The sequence below is a fragment of the Nerophis ophidion genome, linkage group LG04 (genome assembly GCF_033978795.1).
Source record: "Nerophis ophidion isolate RoL-2023_Sa linkage group LG04, RoL_Noph_v1.0, whole genome shotgun sequence".
In the NCBI taxonomy this organism is placed as follows: Eukaryota; Metazoa; Chordata; class Actinopteri; order Syngnathiformes; family Syngnathidae; genus Nerophis; species Nerophis ophidion.
Window position 1 is genome coordinate 44,937,628 of NC_084614.1, and position 18,356 is coordinate 44,955,983.

At 40.6% G+C, this 18,356-nt stretch overlaps 1 protein-coding gene across 1 annotated transcript in view; it reads left to right on the forward strand.

Moving 5' to 3' along the window:
* Window positions 1–851: 851 nt before the first annotated feature.
* Window positions 852–18,356, forward strand: part of LOC133551448 (sialate:O-sulfotransferase 1-like) — a 146,175-nt gene continuing 128,670 nt past the window's right edge. The window contains exons 1-2 of the mRNA XM_061898154.1: window positions 852–1,150; window positions 7,527–8,170. Of these exons, the coding sequence (XP_061754138.1) occupies window positions 7,777–8,170 (394 nt within the window). The 5' untranslated portion in view covers window positions 852–1,150; window positions 7,527–7,776. The remainder of the gene's footprint in view (window positions 1,151–7,526; window positions 8,171–18,356) is intronic.

Consider the following 18,356-nt stretch of genomic DNA (forward strand, 5'->3'; position numbering starts at 1 on the left):
TAAATATTATATTTTTATTAACATGTGATAGCAGGGACCCTGCCATTCAAAGCTTTTCTGTCCGTAAAACACACACACACCCACACACACGCACCCACACAGACACACACACGCACACACACACAAAAACATACACACACACACCGCAAAATAAGCTAACGTTACGCTAAAAGCTAATTAGCCTTAACCTCAAGCCAGAACTGCGAGCGAGCTGAGCTACAGTTTAAGTTTCTAGAAGGTCAACGGGCTCATAGTGATGTTAGTAGTTGTTGATTGGGAGATGTTTATTATCATTTGGGGAGAGTACGCTGCCTTATGCTCACCTGCTAAACACCTATCTGCTCGACGCTGAAGCATTTACTACATGCGCTCTGAATACGCACTGCTGATTGGCTTTGTATGTAACCAATCAGATGGTTGTGTGGGTGGGACAATGCTGGGTGATGAGACAGAGGCAGAAGAAGCAAAGCAGCTTGTTAAGACTTTAGGTTAGAAACTCGTTCGGTACAACCCCGTACCGAACCAAAACGGTTCAATATAAATACACGTACCATTACACCCCTAGTGGACAGAGATGGTTTTAACCCCAAAATATGTGTTTTTGAAACTCTCCGTGTTCATGTGGAGATGGCCTATGTTTTATCAGGTGACTGTAAGCAGTATGCTGGAGCCTGCTAGTGGTATGGCGGTTTGTACGGATGAGTCAATAAATATTAGCAGCGAGAAAATAAATAAATAAATTTCAGCCCTTTATGTGAGGGGCGGGCGGGGAATGACAGAAAATAATTGAAAACCACTGCATTGGTGTGTTGTGTTGCTGGAGGACTGATGCACACTACTCAGTGGTTCGGACAGTGGTAGGGACGATGACGCGCGCGCATCACCAATGCAAATGAGTCTGACTCCCACTGCACACGCACATGCACGCGCACACACACGCACACTCACGCACACACACTGTGCAAGCGTCTCAGAGCAGTTTGAAGAAAACAAGCTTGTGTGAGAGAGAGATAGAGGGAGAGAGAGAGCGAGCTTATATAAACGTTGCTTTGCTACGCTAGAAAGCTGCAGGGGAAAGATTTTACAGGAATATCAGACGCGACGACCACGACCTGACGACGTCTTCGCTCCTGTCCTGCGTGCACTGAAGGTAACACATTCAAAACCTTGTCTTGTGCATTGTGAGGAGAGATGGCAGACTGCAGAGCTGTAAATTCCCTCTGCGTGTGTGTGTGTGTGTGTTCACCTTTCACTGCTCCAATAAAGCAGGGTCGCCATCGTCTCACTCACTGTTCGGCAAACTGTTGCGTTTATGCGAAGACACCACCCTGACTTTGTAGTGTCCGTACAAGAGATACGACAAGACGACATGGATGTGGGCTTATTAAGTGTTTATTTTAATGGAAACTTCGCAGGAATCAACTGTCGCACAGAAAAAGTTTCCAAGCGTCAGTCATTGATAAACAATGATTGATATTCCACGTATACGACTTAATACTACCCGTGTTAAAGATGTCTACACATGACATTGTTCTTGGTAAATGTGTTATTTTTTTACAAGTTGATGTGCAACATAATGTACTCTGAATCGAACAGAGAACACATATTCATGTCAAATCATTGAAACAGTGACATTTATTAGCATTTTTGTCAAGCTATCGATAACAATTGTAAGTCTAATACCCTGTTCAATCAATCAATCAATCAATCAATCAATCAATCAATGTTCATTTATATAGCCCTAAACCACAAGTGTCTCAAAGGGCTGCACAAGCCACAACGACATCCGCGGTACATAGCCCACATAAGGGCAACGAAAAACTCACCCCAGTGGGACGTCGATGTGAATGACTATGAGAAACCTTGGACAGGACCGCATTGGTTGGCAACCCCCCCTTTCTAGGGGAAACCAAAAGCAATGGCTGTCGAGTGGGTCGAACATAATTTTGTTAAAGTCCAGTCCATAGTGGATCTAACATAATAGTGAGAGTCCCGTCCATAGTGGGGCCAGCAGGAAACCATCCCAAGCGGAGACGGGTCAGCAGCGCAAATATGTCCCCGACCGATGCACAGGCGAGTGGTCCACCCCGGGTCCCGACTCTGGACAGCCAGCACTTCATCCATGGCCACCGGACCTGTGTCCCCCTGCCCCCTCCACAAGGGAGAAGGGGGGAGACTGTTCATTTATTTGACATATTAAATAACACAAGGGAGAGAAATGGCAGATCAACTGGTCTAAAAAGGGGGTCTATTTATAGTCTAGACTACACAAATGAGTTTTAAGATGGGACTTAAATTCTTCTACTGAGGTAGCATCTCTAACTGTTACCGGGAGGGCATTCCAGAGTACTGGAGCCCGAATAGAAAATGCTCTATAGCCCGCAGCCTTTTTTTGGGCTCTGGGAATCACTAATAAGCCGGAGTTCTTATAACGCAGATTTCTTGCCAGGACATATGGTAAAATGCAACCAGCAAGATAGGCTGGCCCTAGATCGTGTAGTATTTTATATGCAAGTAGTAAAACCTTTAAGTCACATCTTAAGTGCACAGGAAGCCAGTGCAGATGAGCCAGTATAGGCGTAATATGATCAAACTTTCTTGTTCTTGTCAAACGTTTAGCAGCCGCATTTTGTACCAACTGTAACCGTTTAATGCTAGACATAGGGAGACACGAAAATAATATGTCACAGTAATCGAGATGAGACATAAGAAACGCATGGATAATGATATCAGCGTCGCTAGTGGACAAAATGGAACACATTTTAGCAATATTACGGAGATGAAAGAAGGCCGTTTTAGTAACACTCTTAGTGTGTGACTCAAACGAGAGAGTTGGGTCGAAGATAATACCCAGATTCTTTACAGAGTCGCCTTGTGTAATTGTTTGCTTGTCAAATATTAAGGTGGTATTGTTAAATAGATGTCGGTGTCTAGCAGGACCGATAATCAGCATTTCCGTTTTATTGTCGTTGAGTTGCAAAAAGTTAGCGGACATCCATTGTTTAATTTCATTAAGACACGCCTCCAGCTGACTACAATCCGGCATGTTGGTCAGCTTTAGGTGCATGTAGAGTAAGTTAACACCGTATTTGCGTATGATGTCACGTAGCGGCAGCATGTAGATACTAAAGAGTGCAGGGCCAAGAACCGAACCCTGGGGAACTCCACACGTTACCTTAACATAGTCCGAGGTCACAATGTTATTGTCCTATGCTTGTTTTATGTGAATTGAATGACAAAATGTAGTGAGAGCAGAAGAAGGATTATATTAAACACCTTATTAAGCTTTAGAATTGTTGAATTGACGTAAAATAAGCTTTAATAGCAAAGCATAAGCTTTTAGAAATCAGCTCGCTTACCTGACACATGGCCACTTTGGAAGTATCTACATAGTCACATGACATCCACTCCAAAATATGTTGTCGCTTGTTTTGTATAATTTGATCGAGAAACTATAATAAGAACATTTAAATTGTCATTTTTGGCACCTTATTAATGTGTTTGAACTGTAAAATGTCTTTAAAATGAGATTTTGGTTATGAATAATTATTTAGCCTAAGTCCTGTTTCAGACACACTAAACTAGCGTTTAAGGTTTGCCTCCTCGGAAAAATTTTTACACTCGTAAGTGTGCCGTGTATTTCTTGAATCTCCGGCTCTTAGCTTTGTATTGACTCATTGATTGTTTACAAACTGAGTTCGGAGACGTAGTGACACCAGAAAGACCGCGCCCCAAACAGGAAGTGACATCAAAAAGAACACGACACAGCCAGCTTCATAAAAAAACGGTTTCGTAACTCGGAGGTAAACATTGGAAATATTAAGACGAGTCATGCAGACATACTCGTGTTTCTCCTTTCGTCTTTACAGACGGTTGTGGAATTCACACATGAATAACTTAAGAGAAAGCGATTACAGCTATTTCGGATACAACACAACTCAGACGGCAAGAAAACCTTCGAATGGCGAATGCGTATTAGGTCGTGTTGTGCCGGTGGACGGAGGGGACGTGGGGGTCTTAAACAGTGGCATTGTTGTGTGTGGACATGGATAAGATTAGGTGGGATTTACCCTGGATATCCTTATCCGGCTTAGTGTAAACAGGCTCCTAAGGCTAAACAATACCACCTGACCATAAAAGGAGATGTTCCTTTGTAAGTGTCTAGAAAACAACATGTTGACGTTGAGCTGGACAGGTAGTCTTTTCTCAAGGATATGGCTATCACTTTTGCATTCCTAAATCCCAATGAGGGCCTCCTTCCTACGAGAACTGATCCAATTCACATGCGAATATTAAACTAAGGGGCCTTATCTTATCGTGTGCTCAAACTGAAATACCACTGTGTACTCAAACTTGAAGGTTTTCTTTCTCCAAGATGAATATGATTATTCACCATATATAGAACATTATGAGTTAATTAATACACTCCAGTGGTGAATGGATTTTTTTCTTATAAGTCATAAGTTGATTGGCAACACTAAATGGTCCCTAGTGTGTGAATGTGAGTGTGAATGTTGTCTGTCTATCTGTTGGCCCTGTGATGAAGTGGCGGCTTGTCCAGGGTGTACCACGGCTTCCGCCCGATTGTAACTGAGATAGGCACCATTGCCCGACGCGACCACTCAGGGAAAAAGCGGTAGAAAATAGATGGATGGAACTTAATACGTAGATTTGTAACATAATTAACTCTGAATTAAACAAAGAACACACATTCATGTCTAATCATTGAAACAGTGACATGTAGTAGCATTTTTGTCAAGCTATCGATAACAATTGTAGGTCTAAAAGCCTGTTATAAATGAATTGAATGACAAAATTTAGTAGGAGCAGAAGAATAATTATATATGACACCTTATTAAAGTATTAGAATTGTTGAATTGATGTAAAAAAGGCTTTCATAGCACTTTGGAAGCATCTACATAGTCACATGACATCCACTCCAAAATATGTTGTCGCTGGTTTTGTATAAATTGATGGAGAAACTATAATAACAACAGTTAAATTGTAATTTTTGGCACCCTGTTAACATGTTTGAATTCTATAATGTTTTTCTTTAATGGCACAAAATGTACAAGTGGAAGTGAGCTGGCTTCCTGGCACACTGCTGTTTTGGGGAAGCTGTGTAGTCACAACCACCCACATTTTTGGTTTGCATGTTTTTTGTAAGAATACAGAGAATAAATATAGCAAAAAACAGTTTCAATTTAACATTGGACACACAAAAAATATTCAAAGTGTTAAACGTCTTTAAACTGAGCTTTCGTGGCAAAAAAAATGGGCTTTTGGAATTGAGCTGGCTTACTCTACTTGTCGCCATTTTGGAGAAGCCACATTTTCCAATACTTGAGGGACTTTATGAGTTCAAGCAATGCACAAAATTCAAATGGTCGAGATAGGAAAAAATTGCAGGGCTGTGCATAATCTGGGGGAATTGGTGGGGGCAACATTTTAAAATCAGGTAGGGTCTGATTTTAGCACATGAACTGTCAGGTCTAATGTACCTAGTGTGCAAACTCTGAAATTGCATGTACTATTTATCAGTGTGTTGCTGGTGATCTACCAAGACTATGAGCCTGACCTACCAAAGGTTGGCGTGTATTAAATATCGTGCAAACTTGATAGGGCACATACAACTGATCTATTGATTGGTAACCTAGAACAGGTGTACCCAGATTGCCAATCAGAAACATCTGACGGCCAGAGGAGTGGTGGAGGCAGACAAGAGGTGTAACTAAAATAAAAGTGCTAAACCCATCCATCCATCCAAACATCCATTTTCTACCGCTTATTCTCTTTAGGGTTGCAGGGGGCGCTGTGCCTATCTCAGCTACAATCGGGCGGAAGGCGGGGTACACCCTGAAAAAGTCGCTACCTCATCACAGGGCCAACACAGATAGACAGACAACATTCACACTCACATTCACACACCAGGGCCAATTTAGTGGTGCCAATCAACCTATCCCCAGGTGCATGTTTTTGGAGGTGGGAGGAAGCCGGAGTACCACGCATTTACGGGGAGGACATGCAAACTCCACACAGAAAGATCCCGAGCTCGGGATTGAACCCAGGTCTACTCAGGACATAATAATGACATAATAATGCTGGTAGTACACATGTTGCATTTTCCTGGTTTTGTCAGAGAATCACAGGAAACGTTGGGGACGCATCGTTGAACCAAACTTGCTTTAGTGGCAAACAAGCGTCATTGTACAGGACTACAGTACTTGAGAAGGTCTCTACTCCGGAGTCATTTAATTACTCATATTTGACACACGCAGCTACGGTATATTAATAAAACATAGCTGCTTAATGTTCTTTTTAGCATATTCAATAGCTTGGACCTTCAATCCTACTGAATAGCTCTTAATCTTCATCCCTTTATGCGATTTCAAATGATTGAAATCAGCCTCCTCTATTTTGAAAATGATGACAGGTGAAGTGTCACTCGTGACGTGACGAGTTTAACTCGGCGGAAATTCTAGGCATGAGCTAATTATTTTGCGAAACGAGTTTGACCCGGCGGAAACTCTAGACATGCGCCAATAAAAATAATATTTTGCGAAACGAGTTTGACCCGGTGTTAATCCTGAGCCAGCAGTAATGCTAAGCATGCGCTAATTATTTTGCGAAACGGGTTTGACCCAGCAGTAATTGTAGGCAGGCGCATACTATATACCCGGCGGCAATTCAAGACAAAAAAATAATGGATTGCGCTTGCTATTGTGCTTATTTAACAATCCTCCTACTCAGTCAACCGACTGATGTGCCACTGTCATGACATTACAAGTACTGACCACAGCTGAGATTAATTATTAACAATTTTTGCAAACATTCTTTTTTTTATATAATGGATGCACCAAATCATAAATATTGCAGCTTTATTACATCACAGACCTCTGTATTAAGAAATAAAAAATATATATTACATCATCAGGAATAACTATTGGGATATATTGCCGTATACATTTTTTTTTGCACCCCCTACTTTAAATTGAATTTCAGGAAATATTTTCATACATTGCTAAAATTCCCCCCAAACTGAAGCAAAAAGTGCAGGTCATCATACAACTGTCATAATTCTCAGTTCATAAGCACTCCTAATGCGTTTTCCAAAGTGGTTTTATCTTACATTATGTCACTTTCACAAGTCCCAGATAGAGAAGATAATCTAACATCGCATCATCATCACTAACTGCTGCAGAAAATGAAACATCTGCCCTAAAAAAATAATCCGGATTAAAAATAGTTTATAACATTTCTGCAATAGCAGCACAGCACTGTTCAGTAGAATACTGTCACTGCAAAGGCTGCTTAATGAATCAGAAACAAACATGAGAAGGGAAATTACCAACAATGCTGACAGCAAGGGAGATGTTGCAAGATAATGCAAGACAGCCGCACATATTTCAAATGAAACTGTGTCTAATCCTCTAGTACTTTTTCATAGGCGTAACCTAAATATATATCCTCTTTAAATTCAGATGCTTACAGTGCATGTGTATGTGTGTTTGTGTGCCTCCCGCAAGGATCATCCTGGAGTTAGTGACCACTGACTTGGATATTCAATTCCTCTCTGCTGTGACGCATCCATTGTTCCATCTGACTTTTGGATCCCGGTGCCAGCGAAGAAGCGAAACTAAATGTCTGCGACGCTGCCAGAAACTCCACTTCCTGCCAAGTTAATGAAGTTGTAAGTAGTTTACCAGAGCTGTCATTCTCTCACCTAATCCATGAAATGGCCCTCCTTTTGGATGAGAGACTGTAACAGAAGCGGGCATGGCACTGGCGTTGCTCTCCAGGCTCCACTGCCCCTTGAAGCGGGCTCAGCTGCTCCTTCTGTGTTTGGGCATCGCCTACCTCATGGCGGGCAGCATCCTGCTCATGCAGCGCTCCAACATCAGAGTAGCTCAGCCAAGCTTTCCGGTGTTTCCTCCTTTGTTGGCGATCGCAGCACCTCCGACGACCCTGTGGACTGCAGGTTTGGGCGTGAGGGGGCGTTCCAGATGGGCCGCGGTGCAGTCTGTATCCAATGGGAGGGCCAAGGTCGAGCAACAATGGCCGACATCCCGGAGTCTGGGGGTCCAACACCTGCATCGTCACTGGTTTCATAGTACTTTACCAGAGAGTCCGGAGGATGGAAGCCCTGTCCGCAAAAAAGACAACCATCAAGGTATTTACTCAACATCTTGATCTTCGACCTACAAACCCCATTTCCATATGAGTTGGGAAATTGTGTTAGATGTAAAAATAAACAGAATACAATGATTTGCAAATCCTTTTCAACCCATATTCTGTTCTGTCAGCACAACTTTTAACAGGGGCCAGGAAACGCCAGCATATAACCCCAATTCTTCAGAGTTTGCACTGGCTCCCTGTTCATTTTAGAATTGATTTTAAAACATTGCTGTTTGTTTTTAAATCTTTACATGGACTGGCACCTCAATATATCTCGGACCTCATCCAAATTTCCATTCCTGCGTGCGCTCTGAGGTCCGAGAGCCAGTTCCAGCTCGTGGTGCCCAAGACCAGACTTAAGACCAGGGGAGGCAGGGCCTTCTCTGTGGTCGGCCCTAAGCTCTGGAACACTCTCCCCCTCCATATTCAAACTGCTTCCACAGTGGAGTGTTTTAATTCTCGTCTTAAGACCCACTTTTATTCTTTGGCTTTTAACACTACGTGAGTTGTGTGGTCCTCTGTGTTTTTTATACACTTTGATTTGTATTTTACTGTTTTAATTGATTTTATCCTTTAAAATAGTGTTTAATCATATTTGTTTTTATATTGTTTTTTTTTTATATTGGTTTTATATTTATTTATTTTTGTTTTTATTCAGTCATTGGTGGAGCATAATATTGTCTTTTTAATATTGTTTTTAACATGGCTGTGCAGCACTTTGGAAAAGTTATTGTTGTTTAAATGTGCTGTATAAATAAAGTGGATTGGATTGGATTGAATATGCTACAAAGAACATATTTGATGTTCAAACTGATAAACGCTTTTTTTTTTGGCAAATCATTAACTTTAGAATTTGATGCCAACAACACGTGACAAAGAAGTTGGGAAAGGTGGCAATAAATACTGATAAAGTTGAGGAATGCTCATCAAACACTTATATGGAACATCCCACAGGTGTGCAGGCTAATTGGGAACAGTTGGGTGCCATGATTGGGTATAAAAAAAGCTTCCATGAAATGCTAAGTAATTCACAAACAAGGATGGGGCGAGGGTCACCAATTTGTAAGCAAATTGTCGAACAGTTTTAAAACAACATTTCTTAACGAGCTATTTCAAGGAATTTAGGGATTTTACCATCCACGGTCCGTAAAATCATCAAAAAGTTCAGGGAATCTGGAGAAATCACTGCACGTAAGCGATGATATTCCGGACTTTTGATCCCTCAGGCAGTACTCCATCAAAAACTGACATCAGTGTGTGAAGGATATCACTACATGTGCTCAGGAACACTTCATCCATCCCATGGGCGTTAAACTCTGGCCCGCGGGCCAAAACTGGCCCGCCGTGTAATTTAATTTGGCCCTTTGGGCAAAATCAATTTAGCATTAGAGTTGGCCCGACGGTGTTATACAGCATCGGAGCCGCTGTAACACCGCATTCACCGCTAATACTCATACTTGCCAACCCTCCAAATTTCCCGGTAGACTCCCGAAGTTCAGTGCCCCTCCCGAAAATCTCCCGGGGCAACCATTCTCCCGAATTTCTACGGATTTCCACCTGGACAACTATATTGGGGGCGTGCATTTAAGGCACTGCCTTTAGCGTTCTCTACAACCTGTCGTCACGTCCACTTTTCCTCCATACTAACAGCGTGTCAAATAATATTTGTGGCTTTTACACACACACACACACGCACAAGTGAATGCAAGGCATACTTGGTCAACAGCCATACAGGTCACACTGAGGGTGGCCGTATAAACAACTTTAGTACTGTTACAAATATGTGCCACACTGTGAACACACACCAAACAAGAATGACAAAAACCTTTCGGGTGAACATCCGCACCGTAACACAACAGAACAAATACCCAGAACCCCTTGCAGCACTAACTCTTCCGGGAAACTTCCAGCAAACTGACCAATAATTAACGTTTTAGTCATGCATTTTCTCTTGCTACTTCGAGGCTTGAATGTTTGTTATTTTATTTTCAAATGTATTATTAGCCTGTGGAAAAAAAATTATATTTACCTCAGAAGATTGCAAATAGAAAAAAAGGCATACAATTATTTACATTTTATTTGATATGCCATTGATATTTTTTATTATTATTATTATTATTATTATTTGAAACTGGATTTTGCATGTCACTAAAGTTATATAAGCCTTGCTTGTTCAATATTTAATGCAAAACTTGTTTGGGTCCTTATTAAAAGGTTAATTTGTTCAACCTTGGCCCGCGGCTTTGTTCCGTTTAAAATTTTGGCCCACTCTGCATTTGAGTTTGACACCCCTGATCAAACCACTGTCAGTAATTACAGTTGGTCGCTACATCTGTAAGTGCAAGTTAAAACTCTACTATGCAAAGCCAAACCCATTTATCAACAATATCCTGAAATGCCGCCGGCTTGGCTGGGCCCGAGCTCACCTAAGATGGACTGATGCAAAGTGGAAAGGTGTTCTGTGGTCTGATGAGTCCACATTTCAATATATATTTGGAAACAAAGGACGTGGTGTCCTCCAGAACAAAGAGGAAAATAACCATTCGGATTGTTATAGGCGCAAAGTTCAAAAGCCAGCATCCGTGATGGTATGGCAGTGTATTAATGCCCAAGGCATGGGTAAATTACACATCTGTGAAGGCACCATTAATGCTGAAAGGTCCATACAGGTTTTGGAGCAACATATGTTTTCATCCAAGCAACCTTATCATGGACACCCCTGCTTATTTCAGCAAGACAAGTGTTACAACAGCGTGGCTTTGTAAAAAAAGAGTGCGGGTACTTTCCTGGCCCGCCTGCAGTCCAGACCTGTCTCCCATCGAAAATGTGTGGCACATTATGAAGTGTAAAATACGACAGCGGAGACCCCGGATTGTTGAACGACTGAAGCTCCTCATAAAACAAGAATGGGAAAGAATTCCACTTTCAGAGCTTCAACAATTAGTTTCCTCGGTTCCCAAACGTTTATTGAGTGTTATTAAAAGAAAAGGTGGTGTAACACAGTGGTGAACATGTCCTTTCCCAACTACTTTGGCACGTGTTGCAGCCATGAAATTCTAAGTTAATTATTATTTGCAAAAAAAAAAAATATGAGTTGAAACATCGAATATCTTGTCTTTGTAGTGCATTCAATTGAATATGGGTTGAAAAGGATTTGCAAATCATTGTATTTTGTTTATATTTCCATCCAACACAATTTCCCAACTCATATACAAACAGGGTTGGTAGATTTCTATATACAAACACTACTTTTTACAGACTTTTTTTATGCTTGTCACTTGTTAGACTGTCAGTCTGGGCTGTGGCGTATTTGCAAATGCGTCATTTCCGTTTGTGTGTTTCCGGGGGCGGCAATAACAAGGACACATTACGTTATATAGAAAAGGCAAACAGTTTAGTTTGTCTTTTCTATATAATGTGTCCTTATTGTGGGCAACAAGAAAAGCAAGCCTTGATAAGCAATTACACGTTAAAAAAATAGCCCAAAAAATGTGACTGACAAACTTTGCAAGCGACTTTAGAAAAAAACGTTGCTTGTAAGACACAGACCGGCCAATACTCTGCTAGCAGTTAAGAATTCCAGTGACAAATCAAGTCACAGCGACTGCGGATGGAAATAACTTTGGTATTGTGGAGAAAGCGACCTAACAGAGATTCCAAGCTAAACTTGTCATTCAGTATGTTTTTTTATCCGTCCATTCCTGCTCTATATTCCTGCTTGTGACTCAATATCAATTTGAACGCCGCTGCTTCTTTTTTTTTTTTTAACAATGCAGTACATAAAGTCAAAAGTTACGAAAGAGACAGCAATTTTTAACATTTATGTGGCAAGAAACTTGATTCACTCTCTGTACAATTGCAATACAGTGGTCCCTTGATTATTGCAGGTGGTTACATTCCAGACCCCTGTGGTAGATTTCCAAAAGTAAGGAATCTACTATCTTGGGAATCATATGAATATTAAATGCATTTAAAGTATTTATAAGCCATCCCCAAATCTTTCACACACGTATAAACACTTTCACTGCTCTTAAAACCTACATAATTTTAACATTAAAATTCAGGGTACATAAATCTCAATTTAGTTAATGGTTTAGCAGCCAGTGAACACTCTAAATAAAAATGGATCATTTGAATTACATTGTTTTTTGACTCAGATTACCCAATGAATTTACTACTGTTATTTACTGTACATATATATAATTTGTAATTTAAGATACATCTTACATTTATCGGTGATATATGCAGCATGCTCCAATGTAACCCCAGGGGTGGGTAGAGCAGCCAAAGATTGTAGTCAAGTACAAGTACTGTTACCTTACAGGAGGGGTCCTCAACGTTTCTGACTCTGGAGCCACAGTGGGTTAAAAGGATTTGGCCGGAGGTCGGTCAATCTATCTGTTTGTGCATTGGTGTATAAGCAGAATGGATTTATAGCAGGGGTGTCAAACTCGAATACATAGTGGGCCAAAATTTTAAACGGAACAAAGCCGCGGGCCAAGGTTGAACAAATGAACCTTTTAATAGGGACCCAAACAAGTTTTGCATTAAATATTGAACAAGCAAGGCTTATATAACTTTAGTGACATGCAAAATCCAGTTTCAAATAATAATAATAATAATAATAATAATATAAAATATCAATGGCATATCAAATAAAATTTAAATAATTGTATGCCTTTTTTTCTATTTGCAATCAAATTTTTTCCACAGGCTAATAATACATTTAAAAATAAAATAACAATAATGAATGAACCAAACATTCAAGCCTTGAAGTAGCAAGAGGAAATGCATGACTAAACGTTAATTATTGGTCAGTTTGCTGGAAGTTTCCCGGAAGAGTTAGTGCTGCAAGGGGTTCTGGGTATTTGTTCTGTTGTGTTACGGTGCGGATGTTCAACCGAAATGTGTTTGTCATTCTTGTTTGGTGTGGGTTCACAGTGTGGCGCATATTTGTAACAGTGCTAAATTTGTTTATACGGCCACCCTCAGTGTGACCTGTACGGCTGTTGACCAAGTATGCCTTGCATTCACTTGTGCATGTGTGTGTGTGTGTGTGTGTGTAAAAGCCACAAATATGATGTGACACGCTGTTAGTATGGAGGAAAACCGGACGTGACGGCAGGTTGTAGAGAACGCTAAAGGCAGTGCCTTAAATGCACGCCCCCAATATAGTTGTCCAGGTGGAAATCGGTAGAAATTCGGGAGAATGGTTGCCCCCTGGAGATTTTCGGGAGGGGCACTGAACTTCGGGAGTCTACCGGGAAATTTGGAGGGTTGGCAAGTATGAGTATTAGCGGTCAATGCGCTGTTACAGCGGCTCCGACTAAATTGATATTGCCTAAAGGGCCAAATTAAATTACACGGCGGGCCAGATTTGGCCCGCGGGCAAGAGTTTGACACCCATGGTATATAGAGACACAAACGATCTAAAATACAAGCAGACAGGATACACCTATAAAATGCACTAGAATGGAACTTGCTTAAGCAGTGAGATGTGGCATAAAACATGCAGACAGGACCTGAGGGCAAGACAGGAGGGAAAATACTTCACAAATACAAATGCCAATCAGCAGCCACGCAACTACACTAAATAGGAGCACACTCTAATTTCAGAGTGCCAGCAGTTGCTGCTCATAGTGCCTCCCAGTACCAGCGCCACGGAAGTGTGTAAATAAGGAGGCAGGAAGTTAGCAGAGTGATGACCTAAATAAGAGTACAAATACAAAAGAATATGCCACAATACCTAAATAAAGACAACAATGCATCCAGACAGGGCCAAATCGACTGGTTTCAGTTTATTATAACCATCAGCGTGCTACATATAGTTAGGTCCCATGAAGTGGCATGTTCATCTTATACATTTTCTGCGTGCTTACCCCATGCATCCTCAAGGATTAAACTCCTGGAGCAAGGTCATCACAAACATTGCAAACAGTTGTCCAGGTCCACAAAATTTATTGTAACTGTTCTTCCTTGTACTTTGTGAACACTTGTAGTTTGAAATGTCTCTCAAACTTAATCATAATGGTTTTTTGTTTGATTTATTTGCTGAATCCATTCCATAATTTAGTTCCACATACTGATATGTGAAAGGTTCTAAGTGTTGTACGTGCATACAAATGTTTTAAATTAGGTTATAATTCTCCTCTTTTGTTGAAAAAAATTGTTGTTCATCTTTGGGGAGCAGGTTATAGTTTGCTTTGTACACACGTAATTTTAGCTGTTTGAAAATGCACCAAATTGTTGAATTTCAATATTTTGGATTTAATAAATAAAGGGTTTGTATGTTCTCTATAACCAAACATTATGTATTATTCTAATTGATCTTTTTCACGGTGGTAGAGGGGTAAGTGCGTCTGCCTCACAATACGAAGGTCCTGAGTAGTCCTAGGTGCATGTTCTCCCCGTGACTGCGTGGGTTCCTTCCGGGTACTCCGGCTTCCTCCCACCTCCAAAGACATGCACCTTGGGATAGGTTGATTGACAACACTAAATTGGCCCTAGTGTGTAATTGTGAGTGTGAATGTTGTCTGTCTATCTGTGTTGGCTCTGCGATAAGGTGGCGACTTGTCCAGGGTGTATCCCGTCTTCCGCCCGATTGTAGCTGAGATAGGCACCAGCGGTAGGGAATGGATGGATGGAAAGTCAATTTGTTAAGGATGTGAAGAGAGACAGCATTTTCCCCTCATAAATATTAAATAAAGCATTTATTTCTGTGCTCCCGTTCAGGTGTGTGTTTGTATGTGTGTTTGTGCGTGTGTGTGTGTGTGTGTGTGAAGATAGCCTGGAGCAAACATAATATAAGAGGTTGACATAACACCAACAGACTTCATTGTTCATTCATGACCTGAGAACATTTAGAACATTTTCAGACGTGAGGCCTGTTGGTCTCATAAATACAACCCCTGACAATTAATTATGGAATCACCAGACTTATAGGATCTTCATTCAGTTGTTCAATTTGGCTGAAAAAAAAGAAGATAAAAGAAATTATGCAAAAACATAGTCATTTTAATGTGTAACTTTGTGTCTTTAAAAACGCTAAAAGGAATTCAAGAATATAAATGTTGGTAGGCAGTAACACTTAAATTGTTTCTTTAAGCAGAGTAAAATATATATGGAATCACTCAATTCTGAGGAATAAAATTATGGAATCACCCTGTAAATGTTAATTTCTAAAGCTTACACTTGCATTAGACCTTATCTCTTAATTAGCCTTCAGTTAAAAAGGAGTGTTCACACTTTAGAGAGCTGTTGCACAAGGTGGACTGACATGAATCATGGCTCCAACACGAGTGATATGAATTAAAACAAAGGAGAAAATTATCAAACTTCAAAGAAGGTAAATTACCACGCATTTTTGTAAAAGATGTTGATTGTTCAGAGCCTGGACCAAGTGCAAATACTATGGGAAGGTTGTTAAAGACAAGCAACACGCTCACTAACATACAGCAAACATGTATAAAATAATATTAGAGTCAATTATTAATACTATGGGAAGGTTGTTAAAGACAAGCAACACGCTCACTAACATACAGCAAACATGTATAAAATAATATTAAAGTCAATTATTACACAAGAACAAGAACAATATGAGAGCAACGTGGGGCATCCTCAATAGCATTATTCAAAATGGCATTCAGTGGGATTACCTCCAATATTTCTCTGACGGAAACGTAAATAATGACAACATGAAAGAAGGAGTTGATAGTGTGAAATTACTTTGAAATTTTGGATTGAAATTGGAGGAAATGATTCCAGACTCAGTTTCAACTGAGGACTTCAAAGACAACATAGATAGAAATCCCAACACAATGTTTCTCACAAAAGTAACACATGAGGAAAATCGTGAGAAAATACAGATTTAAGACTTCAATCGATTGTAATGGAAATACTTTGGAAACAATAAAAAACTTTATTGGAGAGATCTCAGGACCATTAATGTATATTAGTAACCTCTCATTTCAAACAGGCAAATTTCCAAACAAAATGAATTTACAAATTATTGACCTGTTTTTTTACATCCACACTTTTCTACAAATGAGTTGGGAAATTTTGTTAGATGTAAATATAAACGGAATACAATAATTAGCAAATCATTTTCAACCCATATTCAGTTAAATATGCTACTAAGACAACTTATTTGAAGTTCAAACTGATAAACATTTTTGTTTTTTGCAAATAATCATTAACTTTAGAATTTGATGCCAGCCACAAGTGACAAAGAAGTTGGGAAAGGTGGCAATACATACTGGTAAAGTTGAGGAATGCTCATTAAACACTTATTAGAAACATCCCACAGGTGTACAGGCTAATTGGGAACAGGTGGGTGCCATGATTGGGTATAAAAACAGCTTCCCAAAAAATGCTCAGTCTTTCACAAGAAAGGATGGGGCGAGGTACACCCCTTTGTCCACAACTGCGTGAGCAAATAGAGAACAACGTTTCTCAAAGTGCAATTGCAAGACATTTAGGGATTTCAACATCTACGGTCCATAATATCATCAAAAGGTTCAGAGAATCTGGAGAAATCATTCCACGTAAATGGCATGGCCGGAAACCAACATTGAATAACTGTGACCTTCGATCCCTCAGACGGCACTGTATCAAAAAAACGACATCAATCTCAAAAGGATATCACCACATGGGCTCAGGAAGACTTCAGAAAACCAAAACCACTGTCACTAAATACAGTTCCATCAATCCATCCATCCATCCATTTTCTACCGCTTATTCCCTTTCGGGGTCGCGGGGGGCGCTGGCGCCAATCTCAGCTACAATCGGGCGGAAGGCAGGGTACACCCTGGACAAGTCGCCACCTCATCGCAGGGCCAACACAGATAGACAGACAACATTCACACTCACATTCACACACTAGGGCCAATTTAGTGTTGCCAATCAACCTATCCCCAGGTGCATGTCTTTGGAAGTGGGAGGAAGCCGGAGTACCCGGAGGGAACCCACGCATTCACGGGGAGAACATGCAAACTCCACACAGAAAGATCCCGAGCCTGGATTTGAACCCAGGACTGCAGGAACTTCGTATTGTGAGGCAGACGCACTAACCCCTCTGCCACCGTGAAGCCCTAAAATACAGTTCGTCGTTACATTTGTAAGTGCAAGCTAAAGCTCTACTATGCAAAGCGAAAGTCATTTATCAACAACATCCAGAAACCCCGCCGGCTTGTCTGGGCCCGAGATCATCTAAGATGGACTGATGCAGAGTGGAAAAGTGTTCTGTTGACTGACGAGTCCACATTTCAATTTGTTTTTGGAAATATTCGACATTGTGTCATCCGGACCAAAGGGGAAGGAAGCGAACCATCCAGACTGTTATCGACGCAAAGTTCAAAAGCCAGCATCTGTGAAGGTATGGGGGTGCATTAATGCCCAAGGCATGAGTAACTTAAGCATCTGTGAAGGCACCATTAATGCTGAAAGGTACATACAGGTTTTGAAACAACATATTTTCCTGGCCCACCTGCGGTCCAGACCCAGTCCCATCGAAAATGTGTGGCTCATTATGAAGCGTAAAATACAAAGGTTTTAAGTGTTGTACCTGCATTTATATTTTTTAAGGTCCATTTTTCTTGAGGTTGTATTTCTCTTTTGTTGAGAAGAATGGTTGTATGTTCGTGGTTAGCAGGTTATTGTTTTTCTTTGTGCATCATTTTGGCTGTTGGAAAATTCACTATTTTGTTGAATTTCAATATTTTAAAAATGTAAAAAAATTCAATATTTTAAAGATGGATGTTACTCTGTGAGTAACATTCATTTAATCTGCTTTTTTCTCCATTATCCACAGATCTCGCCTAACATACTTCTTTAATTTGGTGCCCTTCGTTCATCCTGATGCAATTCATCTAATGTATTCATCAGAATGTGAAGTGAAGTAAAGAGAGATGTGAATTATATTTTACATAGCGCTTTTCTCTAGTGACTCAAAGTGCTTTACATTGTGGAACCCAATATCGAAGTTACATTTTTAAACCAGTGTGGGTGGCACTGGGAGCAGGTGGGTAAAGTGTCTTGCCCATGGACACAACGGCAGTGACTAGGATGGCGGAAGCGGGGATTGCACCTGGAACCCTCAATTAGCTGGGACGGCCACTCTACCTATACCGAATGATGTTGACTTGTTTCGCTGCAATAATTTCCTCTTGGAGAATTTTCATCTC